The sequence below is a fragment of the Camarhynchus parvulus genome, chromosome 12 (genome assembly GCF_901933205.1).
Source record: "Camarhynchus parvulus chromosome 12, STF_HiC, whole genome shotgun sequence".
NCBI lineage: Eukaryota > Metazoa > Chordata > Aves > Passeriformes > Thraupidae > Camarhynchus > Camarhynchus parvulus.
Genome location: NC_044582.1, coordinates 19,887,599 through 19,908,729, shown reverse-complemented (window position 1 = coordinate 19,908,729; position 21,131 = coordinate 19,887,599). Strand labels below are relative to the sequence as shown.

Genomic DNA, 21,131 nt, shown 5'->3' with positions numbered 1-21,131 from the left:
TGCTTGGTTCCAGTGTTCCTCTCTCTACGAGGAGTGCTACATCCTGCCATCCCAGCAGCTCAGCTCGCAGGTGGGCTCCCAGGTCCAGGAAACACATCCACTCCTGGTGGGGGAGTGGAAGGTGAGTAACCCGCTAACAGAACCAACACTTTTGGGTGTGGCTAACCATTAACACAGACCAGCACTGGATCAGCTTTGGCTGGCTGAAGAAGGCAGATTTGTGAATCTGCTCTTGCATGGAATCTGTTGGCCTGGGATCCTTCCTGGCTCTATAACCCTGAGGCTGCAGTAAGGTCTCCCTAGAACTTCTGAAAGCTGACCAAACCCAGCCGTCTTCACCTCTCCTTGTACAGCCACTAATTGTTTTGTTAGCCCTCAGTCACACTTGCTCCATCTGTCTCGTAGTGGGGAGCCCCAAACTGGCCACAGTGCTCCAGGTATCCTCAGAATACTGAACAGAAAGGAATGGCCACTGCCACTGACCCAGCTGGTGTTCCTTGCCAGCAAAGCTGCTGGCTGTGTCAGGTAGAGGGAAGAAGGGCACTTCTACGTAGTACCTCTGTGCTCAGTAGGGGTGTCCCTGCCATCAGGAGGGATAAAATGTGGAGGAAAACAAGCACGGTTTTCTTAGTCTGCCTTCTAAATTCTTGTTCAGATCCCTGAGAACTGCAGACCCAACATGGAAGAAGGAATTTCTCTGTTCTCCACCTTACTCAACAACAAGCACTTCCTCATCGTATTTGTCCATGCTCTCGAGCAACAGAAGGACTTTGCTGTCAGAGACAGGTACAAGCTTCAGAACCAAAGGCTTGTCTGGGACTGTGTGTTTCAGTGGATGATTGAGTCACACTTGCCTACACATTTCTGCTAGAGATGGGTGGTCATAAACCCTGAAGAGCACTCACTGATTTGGCTTACCAGTAAGAGTGTGCAAGCTAACCTGAGGTCCTGCAGCACTGAATGAGGGTTGGAACTTCTGATACCATTAAGAAGGCTCATGAAAATTGTCTGAAAGACTACCTCTGTGTGTTGGGTATTTTAGTGCCGGTCAGCACTTCAGTCTAGTTGGACTGGAGCTTGAGTCCTGTATCATTCTGTGTTTCAGGTGTAACCTGGCCTCCCTGCTTACTATTGCACTGCATGGGAAACTGGAGTATTACACCAGCATCATGAAGGACCTCTTGGTGGATCTAATAGATGCGTCAGCTTCCAAAAACCCCAAGCTTATGCTGAGGAGGACAGAATCTGTGGTGGAGAAGATGCTCACCAACTGGATGTCCATCTGCATGTACAGCTATCTCAGAGTAAGAGAACCAGTCCCTGCTGTGGTGGGAGCAGGAATGAGGGATGCAGGGGGTAGCATAGGACCTGACACTTGCTAGCAGTGCCACTCAAATGGTCACTAACACTTGGCAAACGGAATGATTCAGGTGTAGGAAAGCAACCTGAAGTTCAGTTGTTTCTCCAGTTCTGCCCAGGATTTTGGTGAGCTTAGTCTTCATGGTAGGCCAGAGCATGGATCAACATTTTCACTGTGCTTGAGAAGAGTCAGAGGGGACAGAAAGATAAGCAGAGTGGCTGGGGGTTTTGGGGCCCACGTGGTTTTGTGCTGTTTCTGTGACCAGCTGTGCTGGCCAGTCAGTGTGTCTGCCTCGGGAGGCTCAGAAGGGCCGAGGGCATCATGGCAGGGGCTGCTCTGTATCAGTGCCCACTGGTGTGTGGGGCCTCTTATGCAGAGGCATCCTCGTGGTTCTGCACAAATCTGCGCAGGAGAGGTGGGGTGTCTGTCCCAGAAGGCTGAGGTCTTCTCTCGGTAATGAGCAGGAAAATGTTTGGCATCTCAGAGCCATCAGCAGTCCATCTGCTCAGTGCTTTATCTCCAACGTTTGCCAGTTCTGTTTGGAATTCCCCAGAATTGAGCAATAACTTAATTGATTCCGCAGCAGTTAATTGGAGGATACCCCATTATGCCCACAGGAAGAGCCTTGAAAAAGCCTTTGAAAAAATCTCTTTTCCCAAAGTGTTGTCTACATCCACAGAAGTGGTTCTATATTGTCTTCATACATATTGTGATGTCTTCTGATCCCAGATGATTACTTTTTGTCCTAAAGCCAGTGGTTTTGTAGTTCATAATCTTTCATTCTAGCCGACACAGTTAGCCAGTCTAATAAAAGAAGAGTTACAGGAGTGGATGAGGATGACTGTGCCAGTGTAGCCCAGCTATCCAGCCTGTAAGGACAGAAAAGAGGAAATTAGTAAATTTTTTTTAATCTTCAGATTTTGTGCCTGTAGTTAACCACTGGAGAAAAAAAAGTGCTGATTTTCCCTTTTGGGGAGGGGAGACCACATGTGAGGCATCTGATCCAGCTCCAGCTTGTGCTAAAAATGGACATTGTGCAAGAAGGCTTTCTCAGGGAAAAAAGAAAAAGAGGAAAGTGGAGCCTTATCACGTGGGCCTGAAGGCTTGAGCACATTACACGGCTCACTAATGGAGAGGAGCTCCACACTCAGCTCCGGGTGGGAGCTGCCCATTCCCGCAGGCTGGTGTGGGGCCGGGGGGCTGTGGCCATGCCTGGTGGGCTGTGGCCATGCCCGGGGGGCTGTGGCCATGCCCAGGGCTGGGCAGTGCTGCTGTGAGCTGTGAGCTGAGAGCTGGCTTCCCCCAGCCCGCAGAGGGAGGATGAGAACAGGTATGGTGGGAGCAGGGCTGTGAGGTGCTGTGAGGTGACTGGGTCCTTTGCAGAGCTGCTGGGCTGCTGGCTGAATGTGCATTTTTATCCACCTGCAGCAGGTTCTTGGCAGGGGCTAAGGCTGCACACTGTGTTTGCAGTTCTCTCCAGGGCTCCCATGTCCAGCCTGAAGCCATGGCAGTGCAGAGCACTGCTGCAGCCTCTTTCCCATCTCTGAAAGCAAATGCATAATGAAGTTGATTTCCAGGAGACTCTGATATCTCACATGCTCCACAGTGGGGGTGGGATCAGAGGTGACACTGAGCTGCTCCTGAAATATGAAAAGGAAAAATAATTGATCAGACAGGAGTGTCTGGAGAGAAAATTTATCCCAGGTGACACAAGCCCAGCTGTGCAAAGGGACAGCAGATCCAGATCAGCAGAGCTGGCATCTTCCCCACCACACAAATGAGGATGGAGCTGCTGTGGTGGAACAGACAGCACCTCCTTCCACAAGGCTGGTGTCAGGTGATGTGGAAGGCAGTGATGTAAATGGCAGTGATAGCCAAAGGCCTCCCATGTGCCTTGCGTTCCTAAGGATCAAACTCTGCTGCTTTGGGAGAGGCATTTCTTGGTTAAAAAGAAGGCTTGCCTGCCTGTAGCTCTGCTCTGTCAGACATGTGATGATGGGCCTGGTTTTCATTCCTGAATTATCCCCATTAATCACAATGTCTATTTGAAACAGCTGCTGTGAAAGTCCCCGCCGTTGTGCAGTGGAAAAATTCCAAGTGCTTGTATTTTCCCTTGTAAGTCAACGCTACATGCTCAAAACATTTGTTTTGCATTAATGCTCTGCCTAACAGCCCGTCCATTTGTGTTTTGGGGGAAAATGATTTGAAGGAGCTGTCTTCAGCTGGGAAAGAGCTGCTGGCCACAGGCGTTCGTGGCCTGCACATGTGGAGGGCACCTGAAGGCGATGGAGTCCGCTGGCAGGGTTGGCTCAGTGTGGGAGGGGTTGGGATGAGCTGGCAGGGGCTTGCTGCGAGGCACAGGGGCTCAGAGGAAACTTGCAGCATTTGCACAATCAATGCAGAACTCTGTGGCTGCAGAACTGAGTGAGAATCGTAGATGAAATGGTCCATGTCTCTACTTTGTGCTACAGTTTTGGTGGAAAAAGCTTTAAAAGAAAGCCTTCTCCATGAGCTACCGTGGTACCATTGTGCCTGGCTCCTAACAGGGTTGGGGAGTTAAAGGGAAAGCAGGGCTCTGGAACTTGGCTTTTATGTCTGGGTCCAAGCTTACTCAAGTTTTGCATGTGGGATGGAGGTTTGGTTCTTCACAGAATGCAAACAGATAATTGTCCCAAAATTAGCAGGCACTTGGGATAAGCAGCTGTTTTCTGTGCTGCTCCTACCCTAGGCTCACCAAAACATTTTGGAAATGGCTGTAGTGTGTTCCTGGGAGGACATCTATAATAACTTGTCAGAGTTGTGTTAATAGGGCAGCAGCATGTGAATCCAGTCTATGCTCTAAACCTTTTTGTTTTCCCAAGCATATAAAAACGAAGCCCTCCCACTCTCCGCGTGCGTGGAACAGTTCAAGTCCTGCCAGCCTGAACTGTGCTTTCCATTACTGCAGTTATTTCAGTGCCCTGGGTGGCTTTAAGGGCCCATAACAGTTCAGTCAAAAATGAAAATGAAGTCTCATTAAAATACATTCACAATAGGAGGAAAAAAAGGCCCCAGACTGTGTTTTTTTAAGTATTTTTTTGTCCTGAATCAGCACTGATCTCGTCTAGTTAAACTTCCTTTCTCCTAACTAGCCAAGTCCAAAGACAGTTTTGATTCCTTTCCAGATGAGTTTTCTGAACAATGCTGGAGGTTTCACAAGTTTGCCATTTTATCTCTAGTCCCTGCCTGCCAGCCCTTCTTTCTCTGCTTTGAAATTCGCTGTCTGATTAGCACTTTTGCAGATTTCCATAACATCCCACAGTTCCTGAGCCTGAAAGCCAAAAAGCCAAACAGAAATAGCATCTCGGCGGTGGAGCGCTGTGTGCCGTGGAGCTGTGTCCCCTGTGGGGACATTTGGCCTGGGCCAGTGCTGCCCGTGCACCCTGCAGGAGTCTGCAGTGACCCCCAGCTCCACGGCTTCCAGGGCAGCCTTGTGTGAGCAGGAGGGTGCCCCAGGGCCAGCCCTGACCCGCACAGCCCATGCTCATTTCAACCCGTAACAGCTCCCTATCAGTAGGACTCACCCTTTTTTAAGGTTTTTGGAGACACTGCAGTCTCCCTGTGGCTGGAGCTGCCCATGGCAGGGATGGGAAGGCTCCAGAGCCCAGCCCTGAGTTTAGCCTCAGGTTTGTCCCTGCTCACATGTGACGCAAACAGGGTTCCTGTTGGTAGCATGGCCAGTGTCAGAGACTGATGACTCTGTGTGCAGGGCCAGCCAGTGGTGTCTTGCAATCTGCAGTATGAGGGCAGTGGTACTGCAGCCCAAGGAGGTCTCGATGTCAGTGTTGTCCCCTTGTTATACCTTGCTTATGCCTTTCTCTCCATAATGAACTCTTTGTGTCTTCTGCACATTCTTCACTCCTTGCAATGCTCAGCTTCTCCACCTCCTGACTCCACACCTTCCTCTACAGTCTGAAAGCCATGTCTTCCTGCATTCCAGCACCCACAGCCCTGCTCTGAGCCCATTTTGTGCTGCCTGCTCACAGGAGCATTGCAGGGATCATTAAAGCCCTGCAGCAGATCCAGGGAGCTTCCCAGTATTCATGAAGTTACCCTTGACAAGGAAGTGAGTGCCCTGCTGGCACAGACGGCGTGTGCCCGCTGACAGCCCCGCTGTATCACCCCATCATCAACCGCACCAAATGCAGCGCATCCAAATTGACATCGAACTAATTGCTTTAGCAATTAGCAATTTTATAGGGCAATTAGAATAAAAGAATCACCAAGTTTTAATTAAGAAGCAGATTGAACAGGATTTAGCAGTTCCTAGCTGAGAAATATCAAAACCATGGGGTATCTGTTGTCTTGAGCAGGCTCTCAGATGGCAGGCCTGTGTGTGCAGGGGGGAGGCTCAGAATGCATAAATGTGCAGAATTTGCACTTGCCTCTTTGGAAGGAAATTGAACGTGAGCATTTGGGAGAATGGGATGTACTCTAACACTGAGGAGTTCCTTAAGAAAGTAGCTTGTGTTTCCCTTGCACATCAGTGCAGCAGGCAGAAGTGGCTTAGAAATTTGGCATTAAACTGCGTAGCTGAATCACATCAGAAATAGATGCTCCCTGTTATATTTTTTGTTCTTGCTGCAGGAGTGCCACAGTTCACCTCTCTCCCATGAACTTAGGTTTGATGAATGTAAGGGGTTAAATGGTGTGTTTGCCTGCTGTCACATGGGAACAGCTTGTTGACCTTGATCCTCTGTTTTGCTGTGATGAGGGCTCTGCTGTGGTATGAGAAGTATGAACGATGGTTCCCAGAGCCACAGGCCCAGACTGTGGGCTCACTCCCATGGAGTTCAGTTCAAACCAGGCTGTGCAATGAGGGGTTTGCCTGACATGTTCATTAGAAAGCTGAGTGCCCAAATATCTCTGTTCTTGGATTTTTGTGCACACCAGCCCTATCTTGTCCTGCTGAGTGCAGCATGTTGTACAGTCTGCACCCTGTCACATTGCAGGAAGCATCTCTGTAGCACAGTATGCTAGATTCTCCCTGTTCCTGTGTAATTCACATGTAAATTAATGCACATTTGCATTTTGCTGAGTATCATGTGTGCACGTCCCTGCTCAGCACAGCCATGCGTATGCCCCTGTCTTCTGAGCAGCACCCCAGTTCTGCCCCTGAGACAGCACAGGCTGGCACAGCCCCTCGGTGGCATTCCACAGCTCCAGGGCTTGCTGCAGCACTTGGATGGGGTATGTTGATGCTGACAGCTACAGCATCCCCAAAAACGGCCTGCGGCTGTTGTTGGCTGTTGTGGCCTCTTCCCCATCTGCGCTGTCATGTTGCCACAAGTCTGAAAACTTCTGAGCAGCCTCAGAGAGAGGCAAGTGGGAGTTGGGAGGCAGTGGCCCCCACCAGGTGTTTGCAGCACCTGGGGTGGACCAGTCCTGCTCCCTGGTGCTTAGAGGCACCTTCACTGTCCACACAGAGCCTGTCCTTGCCGTGCTGCTGATGGACCTGTCACGACCAGGTCCGGTTTGCTGACTTGGTCTTCTTTCCTTTCCCCAGGAGACAGTTGGAGAGCCCTTCTTCCTGCTGATCTGTGCCATCAAACAGCAGATTAACAAGGGTTCCATCGATGCCATTACAGGGAAGGCCAGGTACACCCTCAACGAGGAGTGGCTGCTGAGGGAGAACATAGAGGCCAAGCCGAGGGTGAGTAGCCATGTGCTGGGCCTTCCCCAGGGCTGCGGTGAGAAGGAGATGCCATGCTCACAGCATTTAGGTCTGCATAGCTGGTGAGAGGAGGACGCACCCAGACAAAAAGAGGAGAGGGTTTCTTATAGAAAGAGTTGCTCTCCTTGCCCTGCAGCTTTGGGCTGCAACTGAGGCAGTAGCTGTGCCTCCCTGGTCTCCGAGTGGGTGTCTGTGGCAGCCTGTAGGCCCTCACAGCTGCCTGTCTTGCTGTCCAGGAGCTCTCAAGGGCTCCATGCACTGCAGCACACCCATCCTGCAGCAGGCTTAGCACTGGTGAAGCAGTGGAGCTTGTTCCATTGCCTCAAGCAGAGGCTGACCAATGAGCTTTGGTGGTCCTGTTAATCACCAGCTGGAGCCAAGCAGCTGAGGACATGGCTGGTAATGGGGGCTGACCCTTCCTCCTGCCTGTGGTGGTCAAACGCCATTACCAAGACAACATGGAGGGGGGCTGCTCTGTTGCTCCCTGTGTTCTCCCACCTTGGTCAGCAGAGCCCTCAGTCCCTGGGGCTGTAAATCAGTGCTTCTCATGCTGTAAAGCATCGATGGCCACATTAGTTCAACCTGATTTCCATCAACATGGGGTCCAGGGTGCACCAACCAGAGCTGTGCAGACACCGCAGCTTCCAAGCATTCTTGGGAGCCAGCAGAACCAGGCAGATTGTTCCTAACACGACCCTAACGCAACCTCTCCCTGCAGAACCTCAACGTCTCCTTCCAAGGCTGTGGCATGGACTCCTTGAGTGTCAGAGCCATGGACACGGACACACTGAGTCAAGTGAAAGAGAAAATTCTGGAGGCCTTCTGCAAGAATGTCCCCTACTCCCAGTGGCCAAGGGTGGAAGACGTTGACCTCGGTAAGGACCAGGTGCAGGGGACAGCCACTCTGGAAAAACAGGTGAAGCACCTGAAGTTGTGCAGCAGCTGTTGGTGCCTGTCAGAGCAGTGGGTGAAGCAGCACGGACAGGATGACAGACACCAGGGCAGCCATGCAGTCCCAGACCCCCTGGCCCCTGCCTCCTTCGGGCTGGGGTCTCACTTCTCCCCTCTCTGTGTTCAGAGTGGTTCGCCACCAGCACTGACAGCTACATCCTGCGGGACCTCGATGACACCTCGGTGGTGGAGGACGGCAGGAAGAAACTCAACACGTTAGCACATTACAAGGTAAAGGTAGACCCCTCAGGGGAGCCCTGCCTCCCCGGAGCCTGCCTGGCCTCCAGGGCGAGCTGCGGTTCCCCTCCAAAACGGGATCATCAGAAACAAGCAGAGAGGTTGCCATAGCTCCGTGAGAGCTTCCAGGGAATAGACATCTGCCCTGGCGAGAATCTCGTTAATATTGCAACACACAGAAACTAATTAACACTCTTCATGCAAAACAAGTTATTACTGACAACAGAAAGAGGGGGGGAAAAAGCTCTTATTCCCAAGGGCCACCAGCCTGGCTGATTAGTATCGCTGTGCTCTTGATCCACACTCCTGCTGAAATTGCAGCTACAACTGTCAGTGCCTGAGAGCAGGGGCTGGGGATACCATCGAGGAAGTGAGGCCAAAAATATGAGGAAACATGGTGAATCAGATTGTTTTCTTGACTGTTTTTCTGTTTAAAATTAAATGAAACCAGAAATCCTTAACGATTTTCATATTCCCTGGTATGCCTGGAAGCGTAATCCTCCCTGGTGTGTAGCCGTGCCTGGAAAACAGAAGTGGAGCTGAGTGCTCATGGCGTGGTTATCGGGGCAGCAGCCGTGCCGCTGGCACGCTGCCCCCAGCACAGCGGCTGCGCCAGCCCCACGGCTGCCACCATCCCTTCTCCCCTTTGGGGAATGGCAAACCAGCCCCTGCACGCCCAAACTCTCCTTCCTTTTCAAATTACCTGGTTTTGACATCCAAAAATGTACCTTAGATACATGTATTTGCTCAATTCCCATCGGGTTTGAGAACCTCACTGTCTTGTAATTGTATTGAAAATTCCCTTTCCACATAATGGGGGACGGGGGCAGAGCAGGCCAGGTTTAGGGGATGTTTGTGGCAGAACTATGATTGCACCAGCACCCCCCAGCTCCTGGGATGTCCACAGGACCAGGGAGGCACTGATAAGGCCCCTATCATCAATGTGTGCTCTTCCCTTCCTGCACAGATCCCTGAAGGGGCATCCCTGGCCATGAGTTTGACGGACAAGAAGGACACCACGCTGAGCAGAGGTAACATGTCACTCCTCTTCCCTGCTGCTGCTGACTGGGCGGGAATGCTTGCGTTGTCAGAGGGTTGTCTCTGGCTGGGGATGCTGGAAGACGCTGCCAGCCCCCGTTCCTGGGCGCTGTGGATGCGGTGGCTCTAAACATGTGCTATCCAATCTCCTCCCTCTGCCTCATGGTGCTCTCCCAGCCCTCAAGGTGTTTGCACCTTCCATCTCACACCCTCACGGGGAGCTGGCATCCAATCTGTGCTGACAGAGTGAGAAAAAGGAAGAATCTGAAATCACTTGGTTGAAAAAGTCCTCTCCCTCCCAGTTACATATATTCAGTCCTTTGCCGGTGCATTTCTAGGTTTCAGGCTGTGCAGAATGAAAACAGACCAAGTGAGACAAAAATCCACATTAAACAGGGAATTTCAAACCCTGTTTCCAGGCTGCCTCCAGAGAGCCTGGCTCTCCAGGAGTCCTTTGCCTGCTGTGGCAAGGAGCTGCCCTGATGCTGGGGCTCAGAATAATCCTGGGAGTGTGGGGCACAGCAGGGCACAGCAGGGCATCACGGTGCAGGAGTGCCCCTGTGCTCACCCTGCTCTCGTGCCCTCTTGAGTCTCTCTTAAAATATCCCTTGGGACACCTCAGGTCCCCCTAAAGCACCTCCTAGGGTACTTTGTCACGAGCCTGATAATGCCATAAACAACCCCAAAGCAAGGAGAAACGCTGAGATCACTTGTGGTTGATAACACCAGCTTGGTGTTGGGATTCTTGGGGTTCAGATGCCTCTTGACATGGAGGTCACCAGTGGAGGTGGATTTGAGTTTGTGCCCCCCTGACTGAGCCACTGTGTCTCTCTTCTTTTTCACAGTGAAGGATTTGGACACTGAAAAGTACTTCCACTTGGTAAGTATCCCTCTCCTGGCTGCAGGGATGAGGGCTGCATGTGGGGGCTGCTGATATTAACTTAAATTATGTCTGTGGGCTGTAGTGCCAGATGTGATGAAGAAGCTGCATCAGGGCTCATTAGTTCTCTTCAGCAGGGTTCAAAGAGGCGCAGAAAGGTGATCTGTAGATAAGCTTTATCTGTAGATAAACTGAGGGACATGATAAAGAATTACCGGGATGGCAGAGAAGTTGCTGTGTCCAATTGAGCTGCTGGCAGCCACAGAGAGCTCAGGGGCGAGGTCAGAGCGTGGCACAGTGTCAGTGGTGGCGTCCTGACACCTCGGCTGTCACCTGCTGGGAGCTCCTGGCATCCCGCCTGCTTCCCGGGCTCAGCAGGTCCGTGGGCTCCCGCTGCTGCACCGTGCTGGAAGTGCCAAGTGCTAAATGCTGCTAAAAGCTGTTATGAAAAAAGGTGTCATGGACAACAACAATATTTTATAGCCTGGTTTGAGGCTTTTTTTTCTCTGCAAGCATTTCCATGCTCAAGTAGAAGCACACATGCACACACACATGCAGAGCAAGGAGGGAGAAGGAATGGGAAGCCAACTGTTCACATGTGAAACAATGCCAAGATGGATGTCAGTTGCTTGCTTTGTTATTATAGAGAATAATTCACTGACCTAACCAGTGGAATATTCGCTTTTGTTTTGAAAAAGCCAGCATTCCTACATATTGTGCTTTTTCCAAATCCAAGCAAAGCTGGTTTCTGCAGAAGCCATGTGCACTGCTGCTAGGAGCCCAAGGTGCAGCCCAGTCCAAGGGGGCAAGCAGGCCAGCATGCAGAGGAAGATGGATGGGTTCATTTCCTTCATCTAGGATGAGAGAGGCAGTAAAGAGCACAGGAGAAACAAATGTCATAAAAATTAGTATTATGGATCACTTTTCTAAAGCCGTGTAAGGGTGTGTTTATAAAGCAGTAACTGATTTTTAATTGAATTTTATATGCGGTTGAAATTCTATGCTGAAAGGAAAATTTAGTGGGACGCTTTCAGGGAAGAGTGCTCTGACCATGTGCTTTATCTGGAACCAGGTTCTCCCAACTGACGAGTCAGTGGAACATAAGAAGTCCCACAGACAGAGCCATAGGAAGAAGGTTCTTCCAGAGATCTACCTGACACGGCTGCTCTCCACCAAGGTAGGAGCTGGGCTGCCCCCGTTCTTGGCAGGTGGGATTGTCTGTGGTCTGTAGGGAAAAGCCTGCTGCAGGGAAGGAGCACTGCAGGGCTGGTTGCTCCCCAGAGGCAGTGGGACTCCTCTCCTGGATGGCTGGAGCAGGTTTGGTGAGGTTGTCGGGCTCCTCGGGATCCCTCCAGCTTCCCAGTGCATCCTTGCTGCTGTGTGATGCCCCACATGATCTCCCTGCAATGGACTGGGGTCTGTGCAGACTAAAGGGATTCTGCCTGCCTCAGGGCTTGAGATGCATAGCTGAGACCTGAGACCATCTCCCCAGAAAGAGATGCTGCTGGGACAGGAGATGGAGAGGCTCAGCTGTGGGAGCAAGAGAAATGTCTGTGTGATCTGAGGTCAGATCTGGCCCATCTTTAATCCCAGCATGGTGCCTCACTGAAGCAAAGATCACAGGGATGGCCAGCAGTCTCTGGTCTTCTCTGTCTGTGGTGTACAGACCAAGCGCAGATGTGAGATCCCAGCAGTAAGAAAGAAAATCTCGATGCCAAAAGAAATTAACCCCAAATGCAAATTTATTATATCACTATCCACAAACAAACTGTTCCCTCCCTGCTTCGGCATCCCCTCTCTCTTCTGTCTTATCCAACTGGCAGCAAAGGGTTTCCTCTGGAGTGCAGCAGTCACAGCCCCTCTGTTGTTCTCCTGGGCTTGGGTGCTGCTGCTCTCCCCAGGGTCCACTGTGTCCTTGTCCTGCAGGGGACACTCCAGAAGTTCCTGGATGACTTGTTCAAAGCCATTCTCAGTATCCGAGATGATAAACCACCCGTGGCTGTGAAGTATTTCTTTGACTTCCTAGAGGAACAGGCAGAGAAGAGAGGGATCACAGACCCTGACACTCTGCACATCTGGAAGACCAACAGGTTTGGAAAAGGAAATCCTTCTTTTCTTCCTTCCATCTCTTGGGAACAGCAGCTGCAAAACCCTTGTGTCCTGCACTAATCATTAGATTACTAAAAGTAGAAGAGGGACTTGGAAAACAGGGAGGGTGGCAGAGAGGGCTGTGAAAGTGAAGCCAAACACAGGATTGGAGAGCTTTGAACAAATATGAAGCCCAGGGGAACAGTGAGCTGAAAGAGGAGGCATGGGCAGGCAAAGGGCCGAAAGAACTGGCACACACAAATAATGAAAGGAGAAATAGGATGATGGCAGACAGCAATGGTGTCAGCTGCAAGCACTGGAGATCTGAGACAGAGTCCAAGACCATATCAGGTCTTAAAAAATGTCATGGAAATTTTAAAACGCACATATTTGGATCCTTTTCATTTGCTTTTCTGCCTTTTCAGCCCTTTAGTGGCACTTTTCCTGCTTAGGTCTGTAACCAGGCTGTCTCCATCGTGTTCAGGGGACCCCAGGGGCAGCTGCTGGGACAGTGGCCTGCTGGTAAGCACCACAGCAGTGGCACTGGATGGAGTGGTGCTGAGGGACATGAGCAGCAGGAATGGGGTGGAGGAGCCAAAGTGAAGGGGAAATAGTGCACGAAAGAAGCCAGAGGATTTAAATGCAGAGAGCAGGGAGCATGGAGAGAGTGTCAAGGAGAGGCTCAGCAGATTGGAGACTGGAGGCAGGAACTGTTTCCAGCCCAGTGTGTGAAAACTAAAACCAAATTTTACAGGGAAAGCAGGCATTCAGATACAACGATTGGGCAACAGATTTGCCTACCCTTTACTACCTTCACTGGCCTGTAGAGCCAAGACTGAGAGTGGTTTTCACCTCTCAGCTGCTGTGCAGGGTAGGAAGGGTGAGCAATAGACTGAAGCTGTGGCCAAATCAGCAGTCAAATAACTGGAGAAAATGATGAGAGAAGAGAAAAAAAGACAGATTAAATGTGTTTTGTGGGGCTTGCTGTCAGAACCAGATGATGGGTTAGTGTAGGGAAGGAGGGAAAAGGAGGTGCCACCATTGCTCCGAAGAGCAGCAAGTGGGGAAGCCTGACTCAACAGACCCACACAGGCAAAGCTGCTGGTGCCTCTCTGGGCCTGCAGCTGCTGAAGGAGCAGGGGCGTGTGTGTGCCTAGAGAAGGCTGTGTGTGCCACATCCTCCAGCCTGAAAAAGTATCTGGAGGTTGAAGGTGTGTCCCTGCCCCTCTATCAAGGCAGGGGTCTGTACCAGAGGTGATTAAATAGCAGAACCCATCTCCTCAGCTCTCCTCTCTGCTACTCCCTTTCTGTCACCGTCTTTCCTGCATTTCCGCCCCTCTTCCTCTAGTACACAAAAATTCATCTTGTGTTTGTGCCTGGATCCTTCCCTTTGCAGCCTACCGCTGAGGTTTTGGGTCAACATCCTGAAAAACCCCCAGTTTGTGTTCGACATTGACAAGACAGACCACATTGACGCCTGTCTGTCTGTGATCGCCCAGGCCTTCATCGACGCCTGCTCGCTCTCCGACCTGCAGCTGGGCAAGGTACCTGCAGCGAGGGCTCCTGCCAGGCAGCCACGGGCCTGGACCGGGCTGGGGGGGCAGGGCCTGGCAGAGGGCACCAGCCCACAGTGGCCATGTCCAGCGTGGGGCTGGGGTGGGCTCAGCACACTGGAAGGGGAGCTGAGCCTGCTCCAAGCAAGCACAAGGCTGCAGGAGCCAGGTCCATCTCCCACCCTCGGGCCCCACGCACAGTCCCGCAGGGCTGGCTGGCTGGAAGACATCCCATGTGCATTCTCTTTTCTCCCACTGCCTTGGCTGAGCACAGTGCTGACATTTGAAACTTCCTGACATAAAAAAGTTTTATTAAGAAATGCTGTAAATCACCCCCACTGCCCCCCCACCCCAGAGGCTGGTGGTGACAGTGTGTGACTTGGGGGACACCCTGCGGTTAGGGGGTGGGCGCTACACCCCCAGCCCCAGAGCTGCAGGAAGCCTTTGTTGGGAGAGGTTAATGCTGGAGGAAGATCTAATGAGTGCTTGATTTTTTGTTTGTTTGGGTTTTGGTCTTTTTTTTTGCATGTGTTATGAAACACCTACAATTTGTCCTTGTCAAGTGGCAGATGAGGGGAAGAGGGGTCAGCTGGAGTCAGACAGCAGATGGAAACACTTCTCTGGAATACAATAGTATAAGTGAATGAATTGTTGAGTAATGTGGGAAGAATAAATCCTCAGCATAAAAATCAGCTTGCATGTACACGCAGTGTATAACTGAGCATTTTCCAGACTGGATTCTTCCCTTGGTTTCAGCACGTCGCTCTTGATACTGCAAATGTGAGAGCAGACTCAGTCCATACATCGATCGTGCACAAGCAGTTAAGAAATCAGTGCCCATCTCTTCATCATAGAGGCAAATCAGACACAAATTAAAAAATAACTTAGAAAAGAGGCAGCATGGTTTTCCTTAATGTTTCCAAGGAAAAAAAATAATGCTGTGAGCAGGCTCTCTGTAAGTTGGCCATAGTCTCACAATGCCTTGTCACTGGGTTTGAAAATAAACTGCTGTGGGATCTGGTGCCTGTTTCCTGTTTCCCCTGCAGCATTAGCCAAGCTACAGATTGCAGCAGCAGATTGGAGTCACCCCAGGCTCCCCTGTTCCTGCCTGGCAGAGCCAAGTATGCTGCCCGTGGGCAGAATCCACCAACCCCTGCCATCAGCAGGTCCCCTCCCCTCTCCACCTGTCAGAGCACTGGGGAGCAGTCCCGCACACGGTGTCGGGGTGGCAGGACAGGACGTGATCTCACTCCCTTTGGTGTCCCCAAGCCTGGGGCATTCCCCTTGGGGATGCAACACAGGTTAGTCAGCCAAGTTCATTCCTGGGGTAATGAAATCGGGAGGGCAGGATTGCCGTGAGGTTTAAATTATTCATGCTGTGTTTGCAAGGAGGGCAGCAGGGTTGTGCCTCCACTGGTACAACCCAGTTGTATGGCTGGGAGGTTAAGGCTGCTGTCTCTAAGCTGACATTAATCAAGAGAATTCAGTGTTCTCTGTTAATTACTTTATGTGCACTCAATTTAGGCCAGGCAGCCTGGATTAGCCAATGCAAAATAAATCAAAGCTACATGAAAAATCCAAAAGCAACATTTCAGCTGACGAAGTTCAACTTGTAAGATAGCTTTGTTCTTCAGCTTAAATCAATGTGGCTGCTCAAGAAACCCCAGCAGAAGACATGCAGAAGCCCTTTCCTTGTTGCCAGTTTCCACACACAGCAGCAGAGAGCCCAAGTGTTTGATCTGGCACAGGTGTGCTACCTCACCTGCAGAGCATCCCCTGGCAGTAAGCCACCCCACCTGACCCTGGGCTTGCTTTTAGCCTGCGCTTGCTGCAAATTAGAACACACACCCATCACCCCCTTCTCCAGCACTGAGCTGATGGATGTTCAGCTCATGCAAAGGCTGCAGGATGGGGCTGTGTCTCCACAAGCACGTGGTGCCCATCCACAGATCCTTGATGTGTCTGAGCCGTTCTGCCATGAGCTGTTCCATGCCTCGGTGCTGTCCAGCACCACAGTCCTCTCCGGTGACAGCTGGGACCAAAGGCAAAGCTGTTCCCTGCACCCAGCTGTAGCTGAGGTCCCTATCTGGTGTCAGTGCTTTGGTCTGAAAACAGAGTACGGTTTTCAGCTGGGAGCAACCCAGTGCCTGAGTTCTGTGTCTTGCTCTCACTCTAGGACTCCCCGACCAACAAATTGCTGTATGCCAAGGAGATCCCCGAGTACCGGAAGATAGTGCAGAGATACTACAAGCAAATCCACGACATGCCCCCTCTGAGTGAGCAGGAGATGAACGCCCACCTCGCCGAGGAGTCACGGGTACAGGGGTGGAGAGGATGGGGTTGAGTCTTCAGGCTCAGTGTCCTGCTGGAGCCTGGCAACAGCAGGGAATGCACACAGGCTGCAATCAGCTACTGCTTAGATGCTGTAAGGAGCACACAAGAAGGGATATTGTGCCTTAAACTTCCACACACAAACTTCATCTGACCTAATTCCAAGCATCTTCAATTACTGCCAGAACTGCAGTAAACACCCATGAGTTTGCTTGAGCCTAACTAGCTCTGGCACCACTGGGAATTGAGAGCAAAATTCAGTGCCAAAAAGCCAGGAAGTTTGGACAAGGATTTTTGTAGTCCCACAGCCACCCAGCCAGCTGGCTCCCAGGCACAACTGCCACGGACAGCCCTGAGTCCCAGGCAGCCAGCCCTGATACCAGCCTCAAGAGCTGGCAGCCGCATTTCAGATCTGAGTCCTGCCAGCGATGCACCACAGGTTCCTCAAAATCAAACCTTCTCGCCAGGATGTTTTAGCTTTGGGCACCAAGCAGGATTTTTCTGTTGATATTCTGCAGCACAGCTGGTGCACTGTCCCCTCCTGTGAAATGGCTTTGGGCACAGAGGGATATGCAAGTGTGCTGCCCAGCATGGGTATTTACAGCTGGCTTTGAAAAGACCAAGACCCATCCTGATGCAAGCAAATGCACCTTCCTTAAAAAGCCAGCTGTACCAATGTGACCGTAAAGTCAGGCACAACCTGCTTTTACTATAGTCGGTGACTGCTGGCTAGGCTGCAACTCATGAGCTCCATCCTGCTAATATTCTCTCCTCTCTTTTCTGTCTTTATAAAGAAATACCGAAATGAGTTCAACACCAACGTCGCCATGGCTGAGATCTACAAATACGCCAAGAGATACCGCTCCCAGGTGAGTGGGGATTACAGCACATGGGCTCTGGCCTGCCTGGGAAGGGAGGAACCATCGCTGCAGCAGCCCTACAGGCAGACACCTGCATCCCGTCCCACAGAGCAGGATTGCTGGGGTGTGCATAATTGCAGTACATATGTAATAGGTGCATATCCAGATGCACCTACTCTCTGTCCCTTGGATGGCAGCTTCTTGGAAGAGGAGGCTGGCTATTCCCAGCTGACCCTAATGGCATTTGGCTGGGCTAAAGAAGGGCTGCCGGATGTATAGACCCTTTCAGGAGAGCAAAACATGCAGATAAGGTCCACCCCCAAGTTAACTTGCACCTGCTGTCCCCGCCCCATTGAGGCAGTGACCCTGGCTGGCTCCTGCCCCCCTGCCACCTTGGGCTGGTGCTGTGCCCTCAGCTCTAGTACAGCAGTGCATTTTTGTCATGTATCACTGCACTCCTAGCCCTGACCAGGGACCCTGGGAGAGCAGGGGTGCCAGGGATGTGAGCACAGGGGCTGTGGGGCTGGGTGGGCTCTCACCTTCGGAGCTCTGTCTGGAATTTGGGCTCCATAGGTCTGGTGGGGTGAGCTGGGCTGGCAGGTGAGCACCCCACACTGTCTCAGCACCCTGCCTGCCTGTGTCTCCCACAGATCGTGGCCGCCCTGGACGCAAACCCCACAACAAAGCGCACCCAGCTCCAGCACAAATTTGAGCAAGTGATTGCTCTCATGGAGGACAACATCTATGAGTCCTGCAGTGAAGCCTAGGGTGGCTGCAGCCCTAGAAGTGACCTTTCTTGCAGCACAGTGCCGCAAGGGACCCTGCCTTCAGCCGCAGGCACACCTTGGTCATACTCAAACCAGCCTTGTGGAGGGGGTGGGCCTGGCCATGGCTACAAGTTTGCCTCACTTCACAAGAAACCACAAGACACCTTTCCGAGCAGCTAAAACTCTTCTGGTCTGCACTGTGGCACCCATAATTTATTTGCTCTTGCCAGCCAGAAATGGAGTCATGACGCCTGTGGCAAGCTCAGTTCACCACTTTCCCCTTGGTCAGCAGCCAAGCCGTCAGCACTCCGTGCTCCCCTGTGCGTGGCTCCTCGGGATGGGGCTGCAGAGCCTGGAACAACAGACACGATGCAGAAGGGTCACCTCAGGGAGTAATGACCACAGACAGCAAAGACCGTCATAGCCTGAGCTCCCACTCCATCCCTCCAACATCCTTGTTTTTCCAACATCAGGGACTCTTATCAGCTGTTCACTATCTGCTGCATTCTGTGTATATTTGTGCCTTTTAATTTTTGTACTGTATGTGTAAACATAACCACTCCTCCCTCTGAGACTTGGGCAACACAGGGAACTCGAGGCTGAGACAAAGCAGTTGCTTCCCAAGCAGCTAAGGCAAGGTGAAAGCACTTTATCCCTAATGGAGACAGCTGTTTGGGAGCTGCAGGGAGCCCAGTGTGTGCTAGCACGGGAGGGGCTGTTCCCCTTTCCTGGCTCGTGCAGGGCTGGAGCACAGCAGAGAGGTGAACGCTGCACAGCTCCCAGGTGGGGGCAGCGGCTGGGGAAGGAGCTGGCCCCACACATGTCCATGGCACTGCAGCCCCTGTAGCACCGTGTGTGCCTGTGCCAGGGCCTGCTGACAGCCCTGTGACAGCTGCTGCCCGCCACACTGGCCCCACACGTGTCCATGGCACTGCGGCCCCTCAGCCACAGTAACACTGTGTGTGCCCGTGCCAGGGGCCTGCTGACGGCCCTCTGACAGCAGCCTCAGGCCACATGCAGGGCAGACACCAGAGAGCATTGTCTCTGCCTCTCCCTGGGACCGTCACCAAACACGAGGCCAGTCCTGCAGAGGTGTCTCCTGAAGCAGCTTATTCTGCTTGCTTTGGGCCAGCCCTGTGGCTGGTACCTGAGAGCAGCCAGGGCAGTGGGGCTTGGCTGCATGGCCAGCCTGCTTTCAGCCCTTAAAGGCAGAGGGACTGGGCCCAGCCGCTGCCAGCCCGGCAGTGACACAGGCCAGCAGAGCATGTCCAGCACCCAGAGCTGCAAACCAAGGTAGGGCGTGTCCCAGCTCAGGCTGGGGGCACTGAGAGGGTCCCAGGGGCAGACAAATGGAGCTTGCCTGACATGAGACACCCCAGTGCCACCCTGCCAAGCCAGCTGGGTGGCCTGTTGTCCCTCCTGCAGCCTGGGGAGCTGTGACCACTCCGGTGTCCTGTGCCACACAGGCCCCGTGGAGGCTGGACGTCTTCAAACCAGCATCCCTGCATGGGCAAAGGCTCCTGCCCACAGGCTGACCACCACAGCCACCGCCCCAGCTGCCCCACAGGAAACAAACACAGCTACTACCTCACTGCAGGAGGGTGTAAGGGAGCCTCTGGCAGTCATCCAGCTGGCTAGGACGCATTCTGGCATTGGATGACTTTGTCCACCAAAACTCCTGGGTGATTCACTGCCATGGACAGGTGGTCTCCATTCCATCGTTTCCAGTAATGCCACAATTGTCAGAAACCAGAACATCAGAGTTGTGTATGTGTACATAGATATCTATTTTAAAACAAACAGTAGACTTTATCCAGTATGTTAAAAGGTGGGGAGGGAGGGGAGGGAAAGGGGAAGAACAGAGGTTTTTTTTTAAAGAGAACTACAGAAAAAGTACTTACACTGTGGAGGTCTCAATGTCTTTGCTGAGGATGTGGCTTCAGAATAGAAACTCTAAGAATGTAGCTGGGCTACATTTTATTTTGAAAGTGATTTCACAAAAATTTCTTGATGTTTTTGTCTTTTAGAAACTGTGAATAGCTGCCAGAGATGTAGGCAGGCCCAGCACAAGAAAGGCCAGGGTGAGAAGGACCAAGGTGGCAGAGAATGTTGAGCTTGATTGGAGGCAGGGAAAGGGCCATGGAGCTATAGCCCCATGTTGTTTATTACAGGGAAAGGATACAGGTAAGCCAAGAGTAAGTAGAGTTTGCCTCCAGGTGCTATGGCTGGGCCATGTATTGGGGCTATTGTTTTATTATTTAATTATTTTCCAAAGCCAAAAAAAAATAAGTAAAAAAAAAAAAAAGCAGTTGCTACAACCATTTAATGAAATAACTTTAGCAGAGGGTTTGTAGTGTTGCCTTGAATCTCCAAGCCCTTTGTAAGATGTTTTTAAACTTTGGCACGTGTTGTGGGTGTAGTGCCCTTACCTGCTGTGTAGTGGAAGTGGCAGACTCCTGGCAAAGCCTATCTTTGTAATAAAACAAGGTGCTGAACCTGTGGGGTGCAGTTCCTGCCAAGCACACGTGGATGACACCTGCACAGACAAGTGCTGCACATGCAAGACACACCATGTGTGGGGTCAGCAGCCCAGTGAGGACAAGTTTGTGCCCCTCACACACACCACTCCCACAGCCATTGCCCCAGCTCCTTCCTGGACCAGGCACAGGAGGGGACAATCGGCATGAGGACAGCAGCCCCTGAACTGCCCAACGCTGGGCACATGGAGATCAGTAACCCCACAGAAGCAGCTGCTGCTCACCTCTGTCAGGTGCCTCCCTGCGCCAGACTTGAGCCTGCAGCTTCAGCACCCCAACACCAGCTGTGGCCCAGGGCCCTTAATAACCATGGCATTGCTAAATCTTCCCCCTGCCCTAGTAAAAGCTGTGCTTTCCACACACCAGAGGGATTTTCTTCCTCCACTAGGAAGCTGATTCTTTGCAAAGCTAAATCCAGCCATTAAATTATTTGGCCTCTCTCAAAGCAAGAGAGCTTTGCATTTCACACCTGGTGGCTGGTGAGAGGGAGGACACAGTCCCTGCCTGACGCTGTTGGGGACATTGTCACACGGGTGAGTGGTACTCTGTGAGCCACCCCCATCTGAGAATCTAGTGAACTCTGCTCAGTTACTGCTGCCACATTCCCCACCCTGTCCCTGGGGGGACACGAGTTCCAGTTCCATTAAAGATAGGTCAACGCAGCCAAGGCTGAAGTTTAAGGGAAGTTAGTTTGCTCAGCTCTTGCTTAAGCCCCAAAGCAAGGCCAGGAGCCTTGGAGGGCAATGGCAAGGCCAGTTGCAGATTAATAAAATCCTCTTTGGAAAGAGTTTTACTTCCACTTATTTTCTCCCACCC

At 51.8% G+C, this 21,131-nt stretch overlaps 1 protein-coding gene across 2 annotated transcripts in view; it reads left to right on the top strand.

The window, feature by feature from the left end:
- PLXND1 (plexin D1) overlaps positions 1-19,593 on the top strand; it is a 66,829-nt gene extending 47,236 nt beyond the window's left edge. Inside the window, exons 23-36 of one of the 2 annotated variants that reach the window (XM_030956658.1) lie at positions 14-121; positions 656-786; positions 1,106-1,304; positions 6,906-7,052; positions 7,792-7,948; positions 8,152-8,255; positions 9,229-9,292; positions 10,145-10,179; positions 11,252-11,356; positions 12,106-12,269; positions 13,664-13,811; positions 15,997-16,137; positions 16,946-17,020; positions 17,662-19,593. In XM_030956658.1, the coding sequence (XP_030812518.1) occupies positions 14-121; positions 656-786; positions 1,106-1,304; positions 6,906-7,052; positions 7,792-7,948; positions 8,152-8,255; positions 9,229-9,292; positions 10,145-10,179; positions 11,252-11,356; positions 12,106-12,269; positions 13,664-13,811; positions 15,997-16,137; positions 16,946-17,020; positions 17,662-17,778 (1,695 nt within the window). In that variant the 3' untranslated portion in view covers positions 17,779-19,593. The remainder of the gene's footprint in view (positions 1-13; positions 122-655; positions 787-1,105; positions 1,305-6,905; positions 7,053-7,791; positions 7,949-8,151; positions 8,256-9,228; positions 9,293-10,144; positions 10,180-11,251; positions 11,357-12,105; positions 12,270-13,663; positions 13,812-15,996; positions 16,138-16,945; positions 17,021-17,661) is intronic. The other variant, XM_030956659.1, reaches the window with a different exon arrangement.
- The last annotated feature ends 1,538 nt before the right edge of the window (positions 19,594-21,131 follow it).